Raw genomic sequence first — 14,531 nt, 5'->3', positions numbered from 1 at the left:
TACATATATCAATAAAAAAAAAAAAAAATTTATAGAAAAATATTATTACTAAATACATGTTGTTTAGTGAAAAATTAAATATAATTTAAAAATAGATTAACTTAATTGTATTTACTAAATATTTTCATTATTTGTCTGATGATAAATGAGAAACAATTTATATTATTTAAAATTATTTTATTTATTTGAATTTGCATGTTTATTTCATAAGTATGTTATTATGATAATGTAAATATTACTTATCCTAAAGAACAAAATACACCATTTTTTAAACAGTTATAACTGTACAATTAAATAAATTCTGCACTGGTTACGGTGTTTCATTATTTAAAAAATTTCATGTACAAAATTTTGTTATGCTACACGTCACCACAGGTAGTTGATTTAAACGCTTAGTAGAGTTCATGGTTCAATTGATTGACATCGAAATAAATAATTTTATAATTTAAATTTTTGCAAAACACGGCATCTGTATATGATACACATGTACATCTGTATATGTACATGATGATTAAAAAAATAATTATTCGATGGATTAAAGGGATTTTTACGACTAAATTATATTAAGTTATATATTGAATGTAAAAAATCTAAGACAAAAAGTAACGATTTGTACAAATTTAAAGTATGCCTGTTATATATATTATTTATATTTAAGATTAATGGGTATAAAAAATAAAATTTTTTAAAATTGATATTGCCATATACTTGTTCAATACTAAATGTTTAACTTCGATTTTATTAATCATGTCTTATTTAATTCGATGCTATTGAACTTACGGGACATCAAGTGTATTTTCAACCTTTCCCGAATTTGAGGTTCGTATTATGCAACAGTAATCCCAGCTGTTTGAAGATAATTTCTAAGGTGATTTGCATTTGGCTCAGGAATTTGTCCCAATAAACCACGTAACTGACTTGGTTCCATCGTACCAAGTCCTTTTGCAAGATATAAGCGTACATCCAAAATAGCTAAAATATTATAATGAAAAATAAAATACACGTTATAATTTCAGTATTATACCTTTACAAATATAATTAAGTGATAGATTTTTATAATTGAGCTAAATTGCATTCATTCAAGTTTATTAACTAAATAAAATGACTTAATTGTTATAAAATCTATGTACGTAATTGATATAATGTACATTTCTATCATAATTGACAATTGTTATGACAAGACAAGAAAATAAATAAATAAGTAAATAAATAAATAAATAAATAAAATAAAATAAAAGCTGCATTAAAGGATAAAATAAGTTAACTTACAAGCTAGGGGATCTCTTTTTAGTTTTCTTGCAAATACCAATTGACTGTAGGCTGCTTGATAGCCCGATACATCGGCCATGTCAAAATCTTGCTGATCTTCTGGTAATTGAGTTTCGTCGTGTGGTAATTCAAAAAATTCTATTAAACTGGCTAAAAGTCGAGGATAATATGCTACATATGGATTTTCAAGCATACTTGGACAACTAGTTAAGACATTTGAAACACCAATTGCTGTGATTTTTCTTTCAATTTCTCCCGATACTTTTTGCAAATCTGCGATAAATACTCTTTCTATTACCATACCAAACATTCTAAAATGCAAATAAATTTTAAATAACTAATTACTATTTAAGTGAAGTTATTACATGTTAAGAAAGATATCGATAATAAATGATCGATAAATAAAACATTTATATTTTCAGGATTAAAACATATTGATATTTAATATTTAAGTGTGAAATTTAAAATAAATAAATTACATAATATTCTAATAAACTTACTGAGGTTGAATCGAATCTATCATTGAAACCAAGTCCATCGAGCCATAGCGAATAGCGTAAAAGCAGAAGAGTACAATAAGGCCTTTAACAAATTTTGTCGTTTTGCTGAACGAAAGTCTTTGAAAAAGTAATATAAAAACTTGCTTAATATAAGGTTTCAAGGTATCTCTGAAAACCATAATTCGGTTAATTTAATTATTAACAGCAAAGTTATAGAATTTAAAAATTTTGTGTTCTTACGGAGGGAAGTATTCAATGATGGTCTGTATCAATAAAAATCCTTCGTGATCGTTTGCTTTCGAAGCTATCAATTTCTGGAATACACCTAGTAAACCACTGATTTTATCCTGTGCTATGACTTGATTTGATCCATTACTCACGAATGCTTGTAAAAGTCGATTTAATGGATGAATATTACCCTGCCTTTCAAATAGAACAGGTGACAATAAACATGGAAATAATGCCATATATGAATCGGGTATGTTAGGCCTGTAACTAGCTTGTAATTCCATAAGCAGAGCCAAAATTTGAAAAACGTACGGTATGAATTCTGAAACAAATTAAAAATTATCCGATTAATGAAATATTAGAGCGAAAATTAGAAGAAAAAAAAAAGATAATTAAAAATTTGATAAATGAATTGTAACCTTGAACATCTTGTTGTAAAATTCCTTGAAAGGTTGGAAAAAGGGCTTGTTCAAAGGATACAAAGGCATCTGGATTCGATTTACACACAACCCTAAAAGAAACCCAAAGAATGAATTGTAAATAATTTTTCGCGCAATACATTAGTATTTATCTAAACTTCGAGACTAACTTAATAGATATACTCAGGGTTTCAAAAAGATAATGATTAAAATTAGGACGACTGGGATTTCTGGCAACTATTGTAATTTTTTGCGTCAACTTTGGTAATAAATCTGCTAAAAAGGGTACGACTGCTTCTTGCAAAGTAGCAAAACTTCTCATTATAGCTTTCATTATATACTCATTTTCTTCTGATCCTGGAGAATCAAGAACCCCAAACAAGTGTTTCAATAAATCCGTGGCAAGAGGGGCAATTTCTTCTCCTTTGACTCTAAAATATTAAAATTTCTTCATTCACATAATAATGCCATCATTTACAAGATAATCATAACATATTTGACACTAACAATGGTACATTCGCTTGACTTTTAAGAACAAGAATTTTTTCTATTGCACATGCAGCGTAACTATGCACAACAGGACTTGCTGCTGATAAATGCCTAATCATTTGTGGTAAACTTCCAACAACTTGTTCTCGTGGTAAAATAGATCTAAATATCATTATGAATTTTATAGCATCAGCTTTTAAGACTGGAAATTCGTTTACTAAAATGATATATTTAAATTACAATTATCAACTTATAGTTAGCACCTTTTGCGACTTTCTTAAATTATCATATTAAGTTAAATAATGAAATATTTACCATCCGGTTTAGTAAGCTCAGGCTCAATGTGTTGCGCTGCAAATTGGGGAAGAGGTACAAGATCGCTACTTTGAGTTACACCATGTTTCTGAGTTTGCCCTTTACTAGCACTACTTGTTATAAGATATATAGCCGCATCTTTGCTACGCCAATTTTCTGCAGGTTTAGTAAGATAGTTTTGCAGCATGGCCTTTAAAAAATATTCGTATTGAAATACGTAAAAATTAATCGATTAAGAATATCTTATTTAACTATATAAATCAACCTGTATATAAGCACCGAAGATTTCCATAATTTTATCTTCAAAATATTTTGATAGCACTTTCACAAGATCGCACGCGGCTCTCCTCCTAGTATCTACATCACTGCCTTCGATATCGCGACGAATATATTCTTCAGGATTATCCTCGAATAATTCATTATCCGACTCTATGAATGCATTAAATTTCATTAAATTACAAATATTTTAAAACAATAATTTAACATCCAATTATCTTACTCCGAAATTCCATATTTGGAATAATGACTTTTTCACAAATACTACTCAGAGTCGTCGCATCTTCAAAAAGATTCCTATATTGAGAACGATCCGCGACTGTTGCTAAAAACTGCAACGCGTTGGATACAAGCTAATAACGTAAATATAATGGAACTATTAATTTCAATGCTTAATTACGAATAAAAATGTATACAAATATTGTTGTTCAATGTACCGCATCATATTTTATTTGTCGACCTGTAGATGTAAGCAAATTCCAAATTGCTGTGACAAATTGAGGTAAAAATTGTTGAAATTCTTCATCATATTTTTGTGCGTATAAACACACGTTATCGCAAACTTGTGATTTTAATTGTTCTATCACGCCAGCTTCTTCGTCATCCTAAAATTTTATATTAAAATAGAAATGCCTTAGTTTTTTTAGAGATAAATAATTTAAATTAAAAAAATTTTTAAACTAATTTTCTACCCCAGTTTTCAATGATGGTACATTAACAGTGAGCAAATTATGAAAGTTGCTCATCCACACGGACATATTATCTTCGAAAAATTCTGGTAAATCCTTAACATTTATAAAGTAAATAAGTTTACTATTATTTTTTATTAAATATAATTAACAATAATACAATGTAGTTAGTGTTTATTTATTTTATACCTGAAAATTGAGCGAATAAAATACTTTACATAAAATAGCTAATGAATTGTATATGACTTTTAATGCTTGTACGTTATTAGCATGCACTTGAGTGAGATTCATCGTTGCCTAGAATATTATTCAATGTTACATATTAAATTCTATTTCATGTTAAAGTATAGAGAATAAGAGAAAAGAATTAATACATTACCAAGAAAAGATCGGTTAATGGTTTTGCAAATTTATCTAAGACATATTTTATTTCAGTCCATAATACTTCACTTTTAAATTCATATCTATATCGTTTAAATAAAGAATGAGCTGTATGTAAAACTCCGTTAATAATATGAAAATCCCCTGTGTTGAATTTATCTACCATCTGATCTATTAATTCTGGCCACTGAGCAGGAAAATCATGCCTGCCAATAACTGAAACCGCATCGGACAATTGTTTTTGTATTGAATCGGGTGAATGTAGCATTAAGTTTATAATAAGTTTTTTAACAGTAATACGATCTTGATCATGTATTTTATTTACAGAATCTTCTTCCTACAAATATGTTGTTATTAATCGCATGAATTAGTAATACGGATTTATAATAAGCTTGATAGTTGCTTTAAAAACACGATAATTATGATAAAATTATATTTTTTTAAATTGTATAAATTTTTAAAATATCATCTAAAATACTTACAGTTTTCCAATTTCTTTTTATGTAGTTTTTAAACGCAATAGCTCCAGCTACTCTAATAGTTAGATCGACTTCGGATTTGTCTACTAAATGAAGTAAAAGCAACGGATAGTTTTGATTTAATTCTATTGATTCCAAAAACTTTTCAGCTGAAATAGGAAAATAATCTTTAGTGACACAATAAATAAAGTTAATTAACGTTTAATTAATTATATTTCATTTTTATAACGAATAATAAAAGGAATCATTTGAAAAAGTAAAGAAATTCCATTAGATTTTCACAAATTTTATTAGTTAATATTAATTGTACTTAAGATAAATTTCAATTTAATGAGAAATATAAAATTTGAATAAGTAATTTTGAAAAAATTAACAAAATTTTAAATGTAAAACTGCTTATATTTATTAAGTAAGATACATAAATAAATAAGTAAATTAGAAATTATACCTAACCTCTATTATAAATATAAATTTGTTTAGTCATGTATTAATAAAACTGAATTAATAAATAAATTAATTAACAAACAAAAATTATAAAACTTTCAACATTTAATAAAAAACAATTTCAATATTAAATATTTTTAATTAAAATAATTTATATTTTATTAAATAAAGTCACTTGTACCGATGAAAAAATGTAACTTTTTCTTGTTTATCAATGCAACACCGTTAGATATTAAATTTAAATTTAATAATTTACATATAAATATAATCATAATTTTAAGTTCATCATGAACGATCAAAGTATCATAAAAATATATGAATCAATTTATATTGTAATAATGAATTATAATTTTTATTAATACTTTGTAATATATCTGTACGATTAATGAAATTATATTAGCTAAAAAATAATAATAATAAAATAAGTATAAATTTGGATAATGATATGTAAAGTAAATATATTTTTGGATTTTGTAACTTTTATGCTACTTTTCTTATTAATAATTTAATTACGATTTAATAGAAATTTTTATAATAAATTTATATTAAAGAAACTTGATCATTTTTATCTACTATTAAAATTATACATTCCACAATTAAATCAATATTATAAATTTATCAAATGGATTGTAAAAAGATTATAAAAAGAAAAACAAAAATATCATTGTTAAACAATGAAACATGATTATCATTAAAATAAAAAGCTTATTATTTAATTTGAACATAATATAAGAATAACAGTTGAACGAGAAGAATCTTTATTTATAAAACGCATTACCAGGGCGTCTGACATCGACGTCAGGGCTAAGTGTATGCTTTAAGTATTCACTCAGCGTGAAGAGATTATCGTCAGTGAGCTCCATTATACTTTTTTTTTCGTAATATAACTTTCAAAAGAATTAAAGAAGTTTAATTCTCTCTGGACTTTGAAAAATCGTCGGCATAACACAGAACCTTCGCCGGCTTTTTCTCTAAATTCAATTTCCTAACCTCAACACACTTTCACTCTACAGGTAGTCAGTGGCGCCACACGTATAAGATTCAGCGGGATAAAGAACTTCCGGTTGTTATATATTATTTTTTTAAATTAATTTTTTATTTGAATCATTTAATAAATGTAGAATAATTATTTTGAATCGCATGATTTAACATAAATTATATGAATGTATTCCACATGGGCTTATATGTTAATTAAAAATTTATTTATTATGTTTGCGTATTATGAGATTTAATTCATCTCGTCGTTGTTCCAATTTTTTAACTTCACCTGCTAATTTTGAAGCACTTGCTTCTATTTCAATTTCTGGACGTTTCATTGAGTATTCGAATCTGTAAGCAACGATCGATCAAATATTATTTCCAAAATTGTTTACATTATAAATAATAATACAAATATATCTTACAATATATTTTTAGCAACGTCTATATTTGATATTTGGTTGAATTTTGATTTTATCAAAGAGTTAGGGATTTTTATTTTTTCTTGAAGAGTATTTAATTCTTTTATGATTTTTAACGAATTTTGTTCTTTTTGTTGAGTTTCATTATCAAAAATATGTATGGAATTTTTTAACACTGCTGAGCTCTAATAAAAATAACATTTAATAAATATGTAAATAATAAAAAAGCAAATGAAATCGAAATTATTAAAAGTTATTAAGATTTTTAGATACTTTTAATAATTATCAATTGTGTTGTTCATAGATTTGTATCATAAAGTATTCAAATTTCAAATTGCATGAAATTTATTTGATTAAAGTTACGTTTATAATCAAGGAGATTCTAAATTTTTTTATTCTTTTATAAACAATGAAATTAATATCTGTTTATACATACGTTTACTTGGCTGTTACTTTTCCTAATATTATAAACATGTCTTTATTGATAAAAGATATAATTTTATTATTAGAAATATTAATAATATTAGAAATCTCTTTAGTATACACATAAATCTATTTGTCTCAATGAATGCGTTGCTGGTTAAAATAATAGAAAATTCGAAGCACTGTAACGCAGGACAGGAGTATATTGAAAAGTTAAACAATGAATTTTTTCTAATTTCCAAATCAATTCATAAAGGATTACAAAAATTTATTTTTCCGTAAACTGTATCGTATATTAAATGATTAAATATATATTTAAATCGTCACACAATATTAATATTCACAATATTAATATTAATATATTCATATTTTACTTACATAATGATTAAAAGCATCACAGAAGGAAGAGTTGGTCTCTTCCAATTTTTGAATAATAGATGATCTAAAAACATGTTTAAAATTTGATTTTATAAATATTTACCAACCTCGGTATGATCAATAATTTGTTACAATTTTTTCTTTAGGTGTAGTTTATTGTGTTTTTGATATTTCATTAGCTCTTCGTGATACTCTTCCAAATGTTCGCTCTTAATTTTTATTTGATTTTCAAATCGCTTACATGAATTGTATACATTTTCTAAATCCACTTTTAATATATTATTTTTTGCATACAAATCGTAATATACATTGGAATGTTTTAATTCCATACTTATTAATGAATTTAATTTATCCTTCTAAATATTAATGTTCATTTTAAAAAGTATTTAGTGCATCGTAAAAATGAAAAAACAATATTGAGATTATGGTTGTAACAAAAAATGATTACAATTTCATTTTTCATTGAAACACTAAGAATTGAATCATCGCTGCGAATTGAAATATTATCTTCGTTTGGCGATTCACACATTTTTTTTGTTTTTGTTTTGTATCAATGAATTTGGATAATGTTGAAGAAGTAAAATTTATTTTTAAATTACTGTAATCGAATCAAATTAGTAGTTAATTAGTTTTAAGCAGGAATACCAATAGAAAAATGCTCTCGATATTTATTTGAATTAATTCTTATTATCGTATACTCTTAACTTTTTATATTAAAATATATCATAAACAAATTGAAGATTATATAAATAAACGATCATATCTACAGTGTCATCATTACGCATTATTTTATCTATAATAATATGAAAACTATCGTTATTTTTTTTTCAAAATTTTAAAAAATAATCGATCAAATCATTATTTAATAATATTAATGAAACCAAAATTTTTCTTCATCTTACGATGTAAAAATTTTTTTCCATAATGAGCACTTATTATCGCTCTACAAGTATCGGTAATTTATTAGCATCTCGATGCATAGAAATAAACAAGTTTTGTTTTACGTGTGAATAGAAGTCCGTTACAACAGGGACACCACCATTAAGAAAAATAGCAAAACAATAGAATAAACACAAGGCAGTAAAGATTAATAACAATCAAGAGTTAAAAGTAAATTTTATTTTTGAATTACTAATGCTTATTTAATACTTTTTTTTTATTTTTTTTTTTTTTTTTTTTTTGTTTTATATATGATGATACTATAGTTATTTTTATTTTCTCTTATTCTTTGTAGGTATTAATTGTGTTAATATTATTTAATATTCTTGATTAATTTAAAAATAATATTACCTTAAAATTTATAAATTTTGACAATAATAAAAATTGTTAGTGTGTTTGAATAAGGAATTTGGTGTTCATAAGAAGTTTTATAATAAGAACAACTATACGATCAGTTATAAGCAAACAAATAATTTCTCCATGAGCTAAAGAATGTTCAACATTGCTATATATATGTTTTTAATTTAAATATTGAAAGTTCATAGGCTCTGTTGTGTAGGATATCAATTTTGTTTGATATTTCTTTTGATAATGCTTAATATTGTTTGTCAAGAAATGTCATGTCTCTTTTAGTTTTTCTCAAGTTTTTTACACTAATTTATTAATTCATAAAAAGAAAGTAAATAGAATTATAAAATACTGAAAAAAAATTTATAGTTATTCATAGTTTATTCCCGCGATATTTGCATTTAGTAATACTCTTGACAGTATTAAATTATAAAAAAAAAATCTAGTCGATGTTATTATGATTGTGTCGCGGTTCTCGGAAGAGTTCGTTTTATAAAACAAAAATTTTTTTTTGATATCCATTTGGTTTCAAGTCATTGATCAATCAGATTGTAATTTGACCTGAATAAATTTTGAACTCAACGAAATTTTAGTATCAAATAATTGCTAAATTTTGTTCTTAGGAATAAAAAAATTGTTAAAAGTATGCACAACGTGGGTTTATTATAAAATAGAATAAATGCGGCCATATTTGCTTTTAATAACTGCAATATGAATTTAATTTAATAACTTATTGGTGTTCAATTGTTATCGAACGTTTGTTAAATTTGATAAATTTAAGAAAGATTTTAAAAAATTACATTAAATTAAATTAAATTAAGTTAAATTTCTTCGTTATCCAGCATTACAGACAATATTATCTGTACATACATTAAATATTTACAAGATAAATGTAATACTTAAAATTTTTAATTTAAATACAACCATTCCATATTTATATATTATAGTATATATACATTGAAATTTTTTATTTTTATAATAATGATTACAAAGAATATTGAGCCAAGTATTTATTAGTATTTTATGATATTAAATGGAAAAAGTCTGAAGCAAAAAGGGGTCATGAATTTAATAATTGTTGAAAGTGAAATTATTAAGTGTGCCAATGTGTGTGTGAGTAAAAATGAAAGCGAATGATAAAATGATTTATCATATATATTTATAATTTGTATTTTAATAATTACAAAATGTTAATCCAATTAAAGAATTTGGAGAGAATCAAAAACTATGTATGCCAACTAACTATGGCCAAGAATAATACAAAAAGTTGAAGATGTGGAGAATTATTGATAAAACAACAATGATAAAAAATAGCACGTTAATTATTATAACATTTAATGTTTATGTTTTTCGCTGTTTCAATTCTTTATTGTATGTATACATTTTTTCTTTAGTCGTGTTTTAGATAACAATGTAGTTGAATTTTCTGTAAGAAACTTAATAGTTTGTGTTTCTGTTTTAAAAAGCTATATTAAGTAAGTATCATAAAATTATTAATGAAAAAAGTTATAGTAATGCAGCAGAAGAGCAATTAACATCTATTGTATGAATTCTAATAACTTGAATTTAACATTTGGTAATTTAAGTCAATATGAGAATATCTCGTTGACAAGGCTAATGAATGATAAAACATTGAATACATTGGCAAAAGTATTAAAAATTTTATAAATCAATGATTATTTTAATTGTGAATTAGGAAGAAAGAAAATAGAAGAGTAACATTGTGTAATCGATGCTGAAATAGTTGATAATAAATATAAAATAAGATTTGTAGTTTGTTTAAATTTTACATTAAATTTAAAAAAGACAAAAATTCAGTCCAAAATATATTCATAAAATTTGTCAAAATTTTTAAATTAAATAAAATTGTTACAAAATAGGATAAATTAACTAGTTGGTTGTTTCAATTGTAAGTAATTAAATAGACAGAAAAACATATTTGAGCAATTATTAAATTAATAATGAAAAGTACTATTTGAGTACTAATGAGTGAGATTTTTTAATTAGCTTAATTTCTTTATCGTAAACTTAACGCAATAATATATAAGATTAAGATTATAATAATTATTACATTTATTTAAGTAATTAAAAGCTGCTTCATTACTTGTTCTTTTTATTTTTTTTTTATTCAAGCCTGACAAATTTAAAGTTAAATAATTATCTTTTATATTCTAGGATTTATTGAAAGACCTTTTCATCTAGCTTATACTCAAACCAATATTTTTTTATTTATGTAACTATTTTCTTTTTAAGGTAATAATTAAACGTATATCATTAACATCAATAGCTTTACAGTTAATTAATATTGTGAAATTTTATGGAAATGAATTATTCTAATAATGTAATAAAGCAAAATAAGATAAAATATATTTATTATATTTACCACTTTTAGGAAGAAATAAAAATATATAAATTCAGGCCTGTATTAAATATTAATTTCTCCAGCATCATTATTTTATTGTTAAATGAATTATAATTAGATTAATTATATTAATGTAAATGTATTCATTACTATTGCCAAGATGATTTAAAATATAAATAATAATATAAACAATAATACAGTCCAGAATAGTACAATTTATTTCCTTAGGAATGACTTTTATATTCATTAATTACTTCAATATTTTAGTAATTCACGATTTAAATTATTCTCATAGTAAAGCCATTATAATATTTGATCGAAATGTGAATGCCGAACATAAAAGAAATTACATTTGCAATTGCGCATATCATGTATCTGAATAAATGTCATATCGAATGAGAAGTAACATTATGATTAGTTTTAACAATACAAGAAAAAAGTCAGGCATCTGCAGTGCAATGCGACTCGACGCTTTGACAATACGATACTTCTATTCTCGTCTGCTCCTCGCCCACACGACCTCTATGCCTTGCCTACGGAGGTTTCACACCCTCGGTATTATCGAGCAATCGGTTATCAATGTGAGGTAAACGCGAGAGCCGAACCTCGACTGTGGATTCTATCATCCGTCTGATGGGTAAAAAGTTTTCGTTTCGTTTTGTCAGCTCGCGCGCATTCGTCGATAGTCTCCGTATCCTTTGGTTTCCTGACTTTTCTACTACAATCTAACGGGACTACGGACCTTCTCTGCCCGTTCGACTCGATAATGTCGGCCATTGTCCCGCTTCTTTCGACTCGAGCGTGGCCGCCAAGAAAAACAAACGAAAATCAACGAAAACACGCGACCAGCTGATCGTTTCGAGTGTCGCGAGACAGCAACGAGTGTACCATTAGGATTAGCATTAGGATTAGTATTAGCATTAGCATTAGCATTAGCAGCAACAGCAGTAGCAGCAGCACCAGCTGCAGCATCGTTCTTCCCTTGTCTCGGACGTAATCGTGGTGGGGAGAGTTGTCCGTGAATGAGAGAGTGAGAGGTTTTGATAGGGGACGTGCGTGAGTTAGAGAGAGAGAGAGAGAGAGAGAGAGAGAGAGGAAGGGCGTGCGCGCGTGTTGGTGAGTGGTGGCGACCGGCGGGAGGAGAGGATTCGCATCCCCGCCATGGCAGCCGCTTTCCTCCTTGTCGTCGTCGTCGTCGCCGTCGCCGTAGTCGCGACTCGTGCGCTCGCGACCGTGGCCCCGAGGCCCGACTAGTCGCGGCTTTACCTCACTCGGCGCCGGCCCACCCGACGATCGCGTCGCGCGTGCTCCTTCCATCCTGTGCGCGTGTTTACTTCTGGTTTGAGATAGCTCGCTGGCAGCTCGCCACCCTCGACGGATTGCCCCGTTAGACGACGGAGCCGCACCGGGACTGCCGAGGTGAGTTTTTAGGTTATAACGCGTGCTGCGCTCACGGCGAACTCGGACTCGAGCGGCCGCGACGTACCGACACCGAACGTGCACACCCAGGGGGAGGGGGATTCTGACCACGTGCCGTCGGCGGACCGACTTTTGACAGCTGACGCCAAAGCTAACGGGGACCGCGGTAACGAGAGATTTTTGTCGCAACACGTCGTGAGATATTGGCCGGGAGTTTGGATGGGAAGAAGACGCCTGGGCAAAGGAGCGTCGGCTCGGACATAAATGGGTAGAGGGGAATTGGGCCGCGCGAAAAGCCGTATAGACGAATGACTGGGCCTCGGACCACCTTGACGGTTGGCCGTGGAGGGAGAGGGGGGTACGGTGAAGGGCGGGCGGGAGTAAGAGGGCCCTGGGGTGATTGACACCTGATGTGTCAATGACCATGCCCACGCATGTGAGACCCAACTCGTGCTCGCCCTCTTCCCTCTTACTCTTCCTTTTTCCTTCGTTCTTTGTATCTATCTTTCTCCTCTCTTGTGCCTTTGCTTCGCTTGAGTTACATTCACTTTACGGATACTTTGCTCGAGTCTACAACTCCGTAATGTATCCTCGACAACTTCTTCGACGTAGACTTTCAACTGTCTTCTACGAATCGTTTCTCTCGTCAGGGCCGCGCGCTTGTCAATTAGTTTACATTATCCTCGCCATTTCGCTATTATCTCGCTCTTCTGTCTCTTTGATTTTTATAATAATTTTGGTTGAAGGTATTCGGAGATTGTTGCAGACACGTGATAATCATTGATATATTTAACTGGGCGTTATGCTTTTTAGAAATCGTTCGGGAGACGAGCTTTCGCTCGAGCTTTCACTTTTACGAACTTTTAAAAGCACTTGTCTTTCAAGCTTGATTCTTTCTTGAAAATTTTTCTTCTCTAGAGTTTGAGCGTCGATTTAATCTTACAATGCAACCCCTACGGTTCTTATCGTTCCAAGACAGCAGTAATGTCCCTTTCTTCCCTATAGATAAGAAGTTTATTTAATAAATTGATTTTTGCTGTTTAAGTATTTTGCTTCTTCCGTTATTTCTAAATAAAAATGTTGCGTTCGTTTATACAATGGCGCGCGTCATTTATTGCTGTAATATAATTAATTCTCAATTATTAGATATATAAATGTAAAATCAGAACGATGAACTTAAATAATAATAAAAACACGCGATTCATTATAATAAGAATATTATTATAGGATAAAACATAATGTAATTAGCATAATTAATGATATAAGAGCCTACAATGGGAATAGCTTGATTTTTGGTATGTTATTAGAGAGATTAAAATACTTTCACCAAGTTTTTTTCAATATTGGTATTATAAGATATTTGCATTTTTCTCTTGCCAACATTCATAACGAAGGAGGAATACATTTAAGTTCTTATAAGTTTAAATATTTTAAGCAGATTTGACTATATATATATATATATATATATATATATATCGCATTTAAAAAAAAGTGAATTGAAAAATTATGACCACTACATGATTGTAAATTAATGTTATTTCGTTTAAATAAAGCAGCAGTCCAACTCCAATTTTTTTTTCTTATATTTCATAAAGAAAATACTTTTAGTTTTTTATGTAACGTAGAATCTTTTACGATAATTATTATATGTCGTACAAAAGTAAATATAAATTTAATATAGTTTGATTTCTACAAAATTGTTTATTACATACTTAATTAAATATTGCATAATTAAGTATTGTACTTTAGAGGCTGTATAGAAATTTCATTAAT

The 14,531-nt window shown here is 28.0% G+C and overlaps 1 protein-coding gene across 1 annotated transcript; it reads right to left on the bottom strand.

The window, feature by feature from the left end:
- Window positions 1–692: 692 nt before the first annotated feature.
- On the bottom strand, window positions 693–6,483 carry Cse1 (chromosome segregation 1). Its single transcript, XM_011508198.1, has 16 exons — window positions 6,268–6,483; window positions 5,049–5,194; window positions 4,565–4,903; window positions 4,375–4,482; window positions 4,189–4,281; window positions 3,934–4,101; window positions 3,720–3,849; window positions 3,486–3,649; window positions 3,221–3,410; window positions 2,924–3,122; window positions 2,587–2,847; window positions 2,417–2,508; window positions 2,010–2,319; window positions 1,770–1,937; window positions 1,270–1,580; window positions 693–972 (listed from the first exon to the last, which is right to left on the bottom strand). The coding sequence occupies exons 1-16, from the start codon at window positions 6,350–6,352 to the stop codon at window positions 827–829; spliced, it is 2,910 nt and encodes a 969-aa protein (XP_011506500.1). The 5' UTR covers window positions 6,353–6,483; the 3' UTR covers window positions 693–826.
- Between the last annotated feature and the right edge of the window lie 8,048 nt (window positions 6,484–14,531).

This window comes from Ceratosolen solmsi, unplaced genomic scaffold (assembly GCF_000503995.2).
Source record: "Ceratosolen solmsi marchali unplaced genomic scaffold, CerSol_1.0 scaffold1, whole genome shotgun sequence".
Lineage (NCBI taxonomy): Eukaryota > Metazoa > Arthropoda > Insecta > Hymenoptera > Agaonidae > Ceratosolen > Ceratosolen solmsi.
Note: the sequence above shows the minus strand (reverse complement) of the source record. Positions and strands in the feature narration are given on the sequence as shown.

Coding starts and splice junctions, on each gene's coding strand:
- Cse1 (XM_011508198.1), bottom strand. CDS start 6,352: ATGGAGCTCACTGACGATAATCTCTTCACGCTGAGTGAATACTTAAAG. Junction 4,904..5,048: donor TAAAAAGAAATTGGAAAACT/GTAAGTATTTTA, acceptor ACATATTTGTAG/GAAGAAGATTCTGTAAATAA. Junction 4,102..4,188: donor TACCATCATTGAAAACTGGG/GTAGAAAATTAG, acceptor ATAAAATTTTAG/GATGACGAAGAAGCTGGCGT.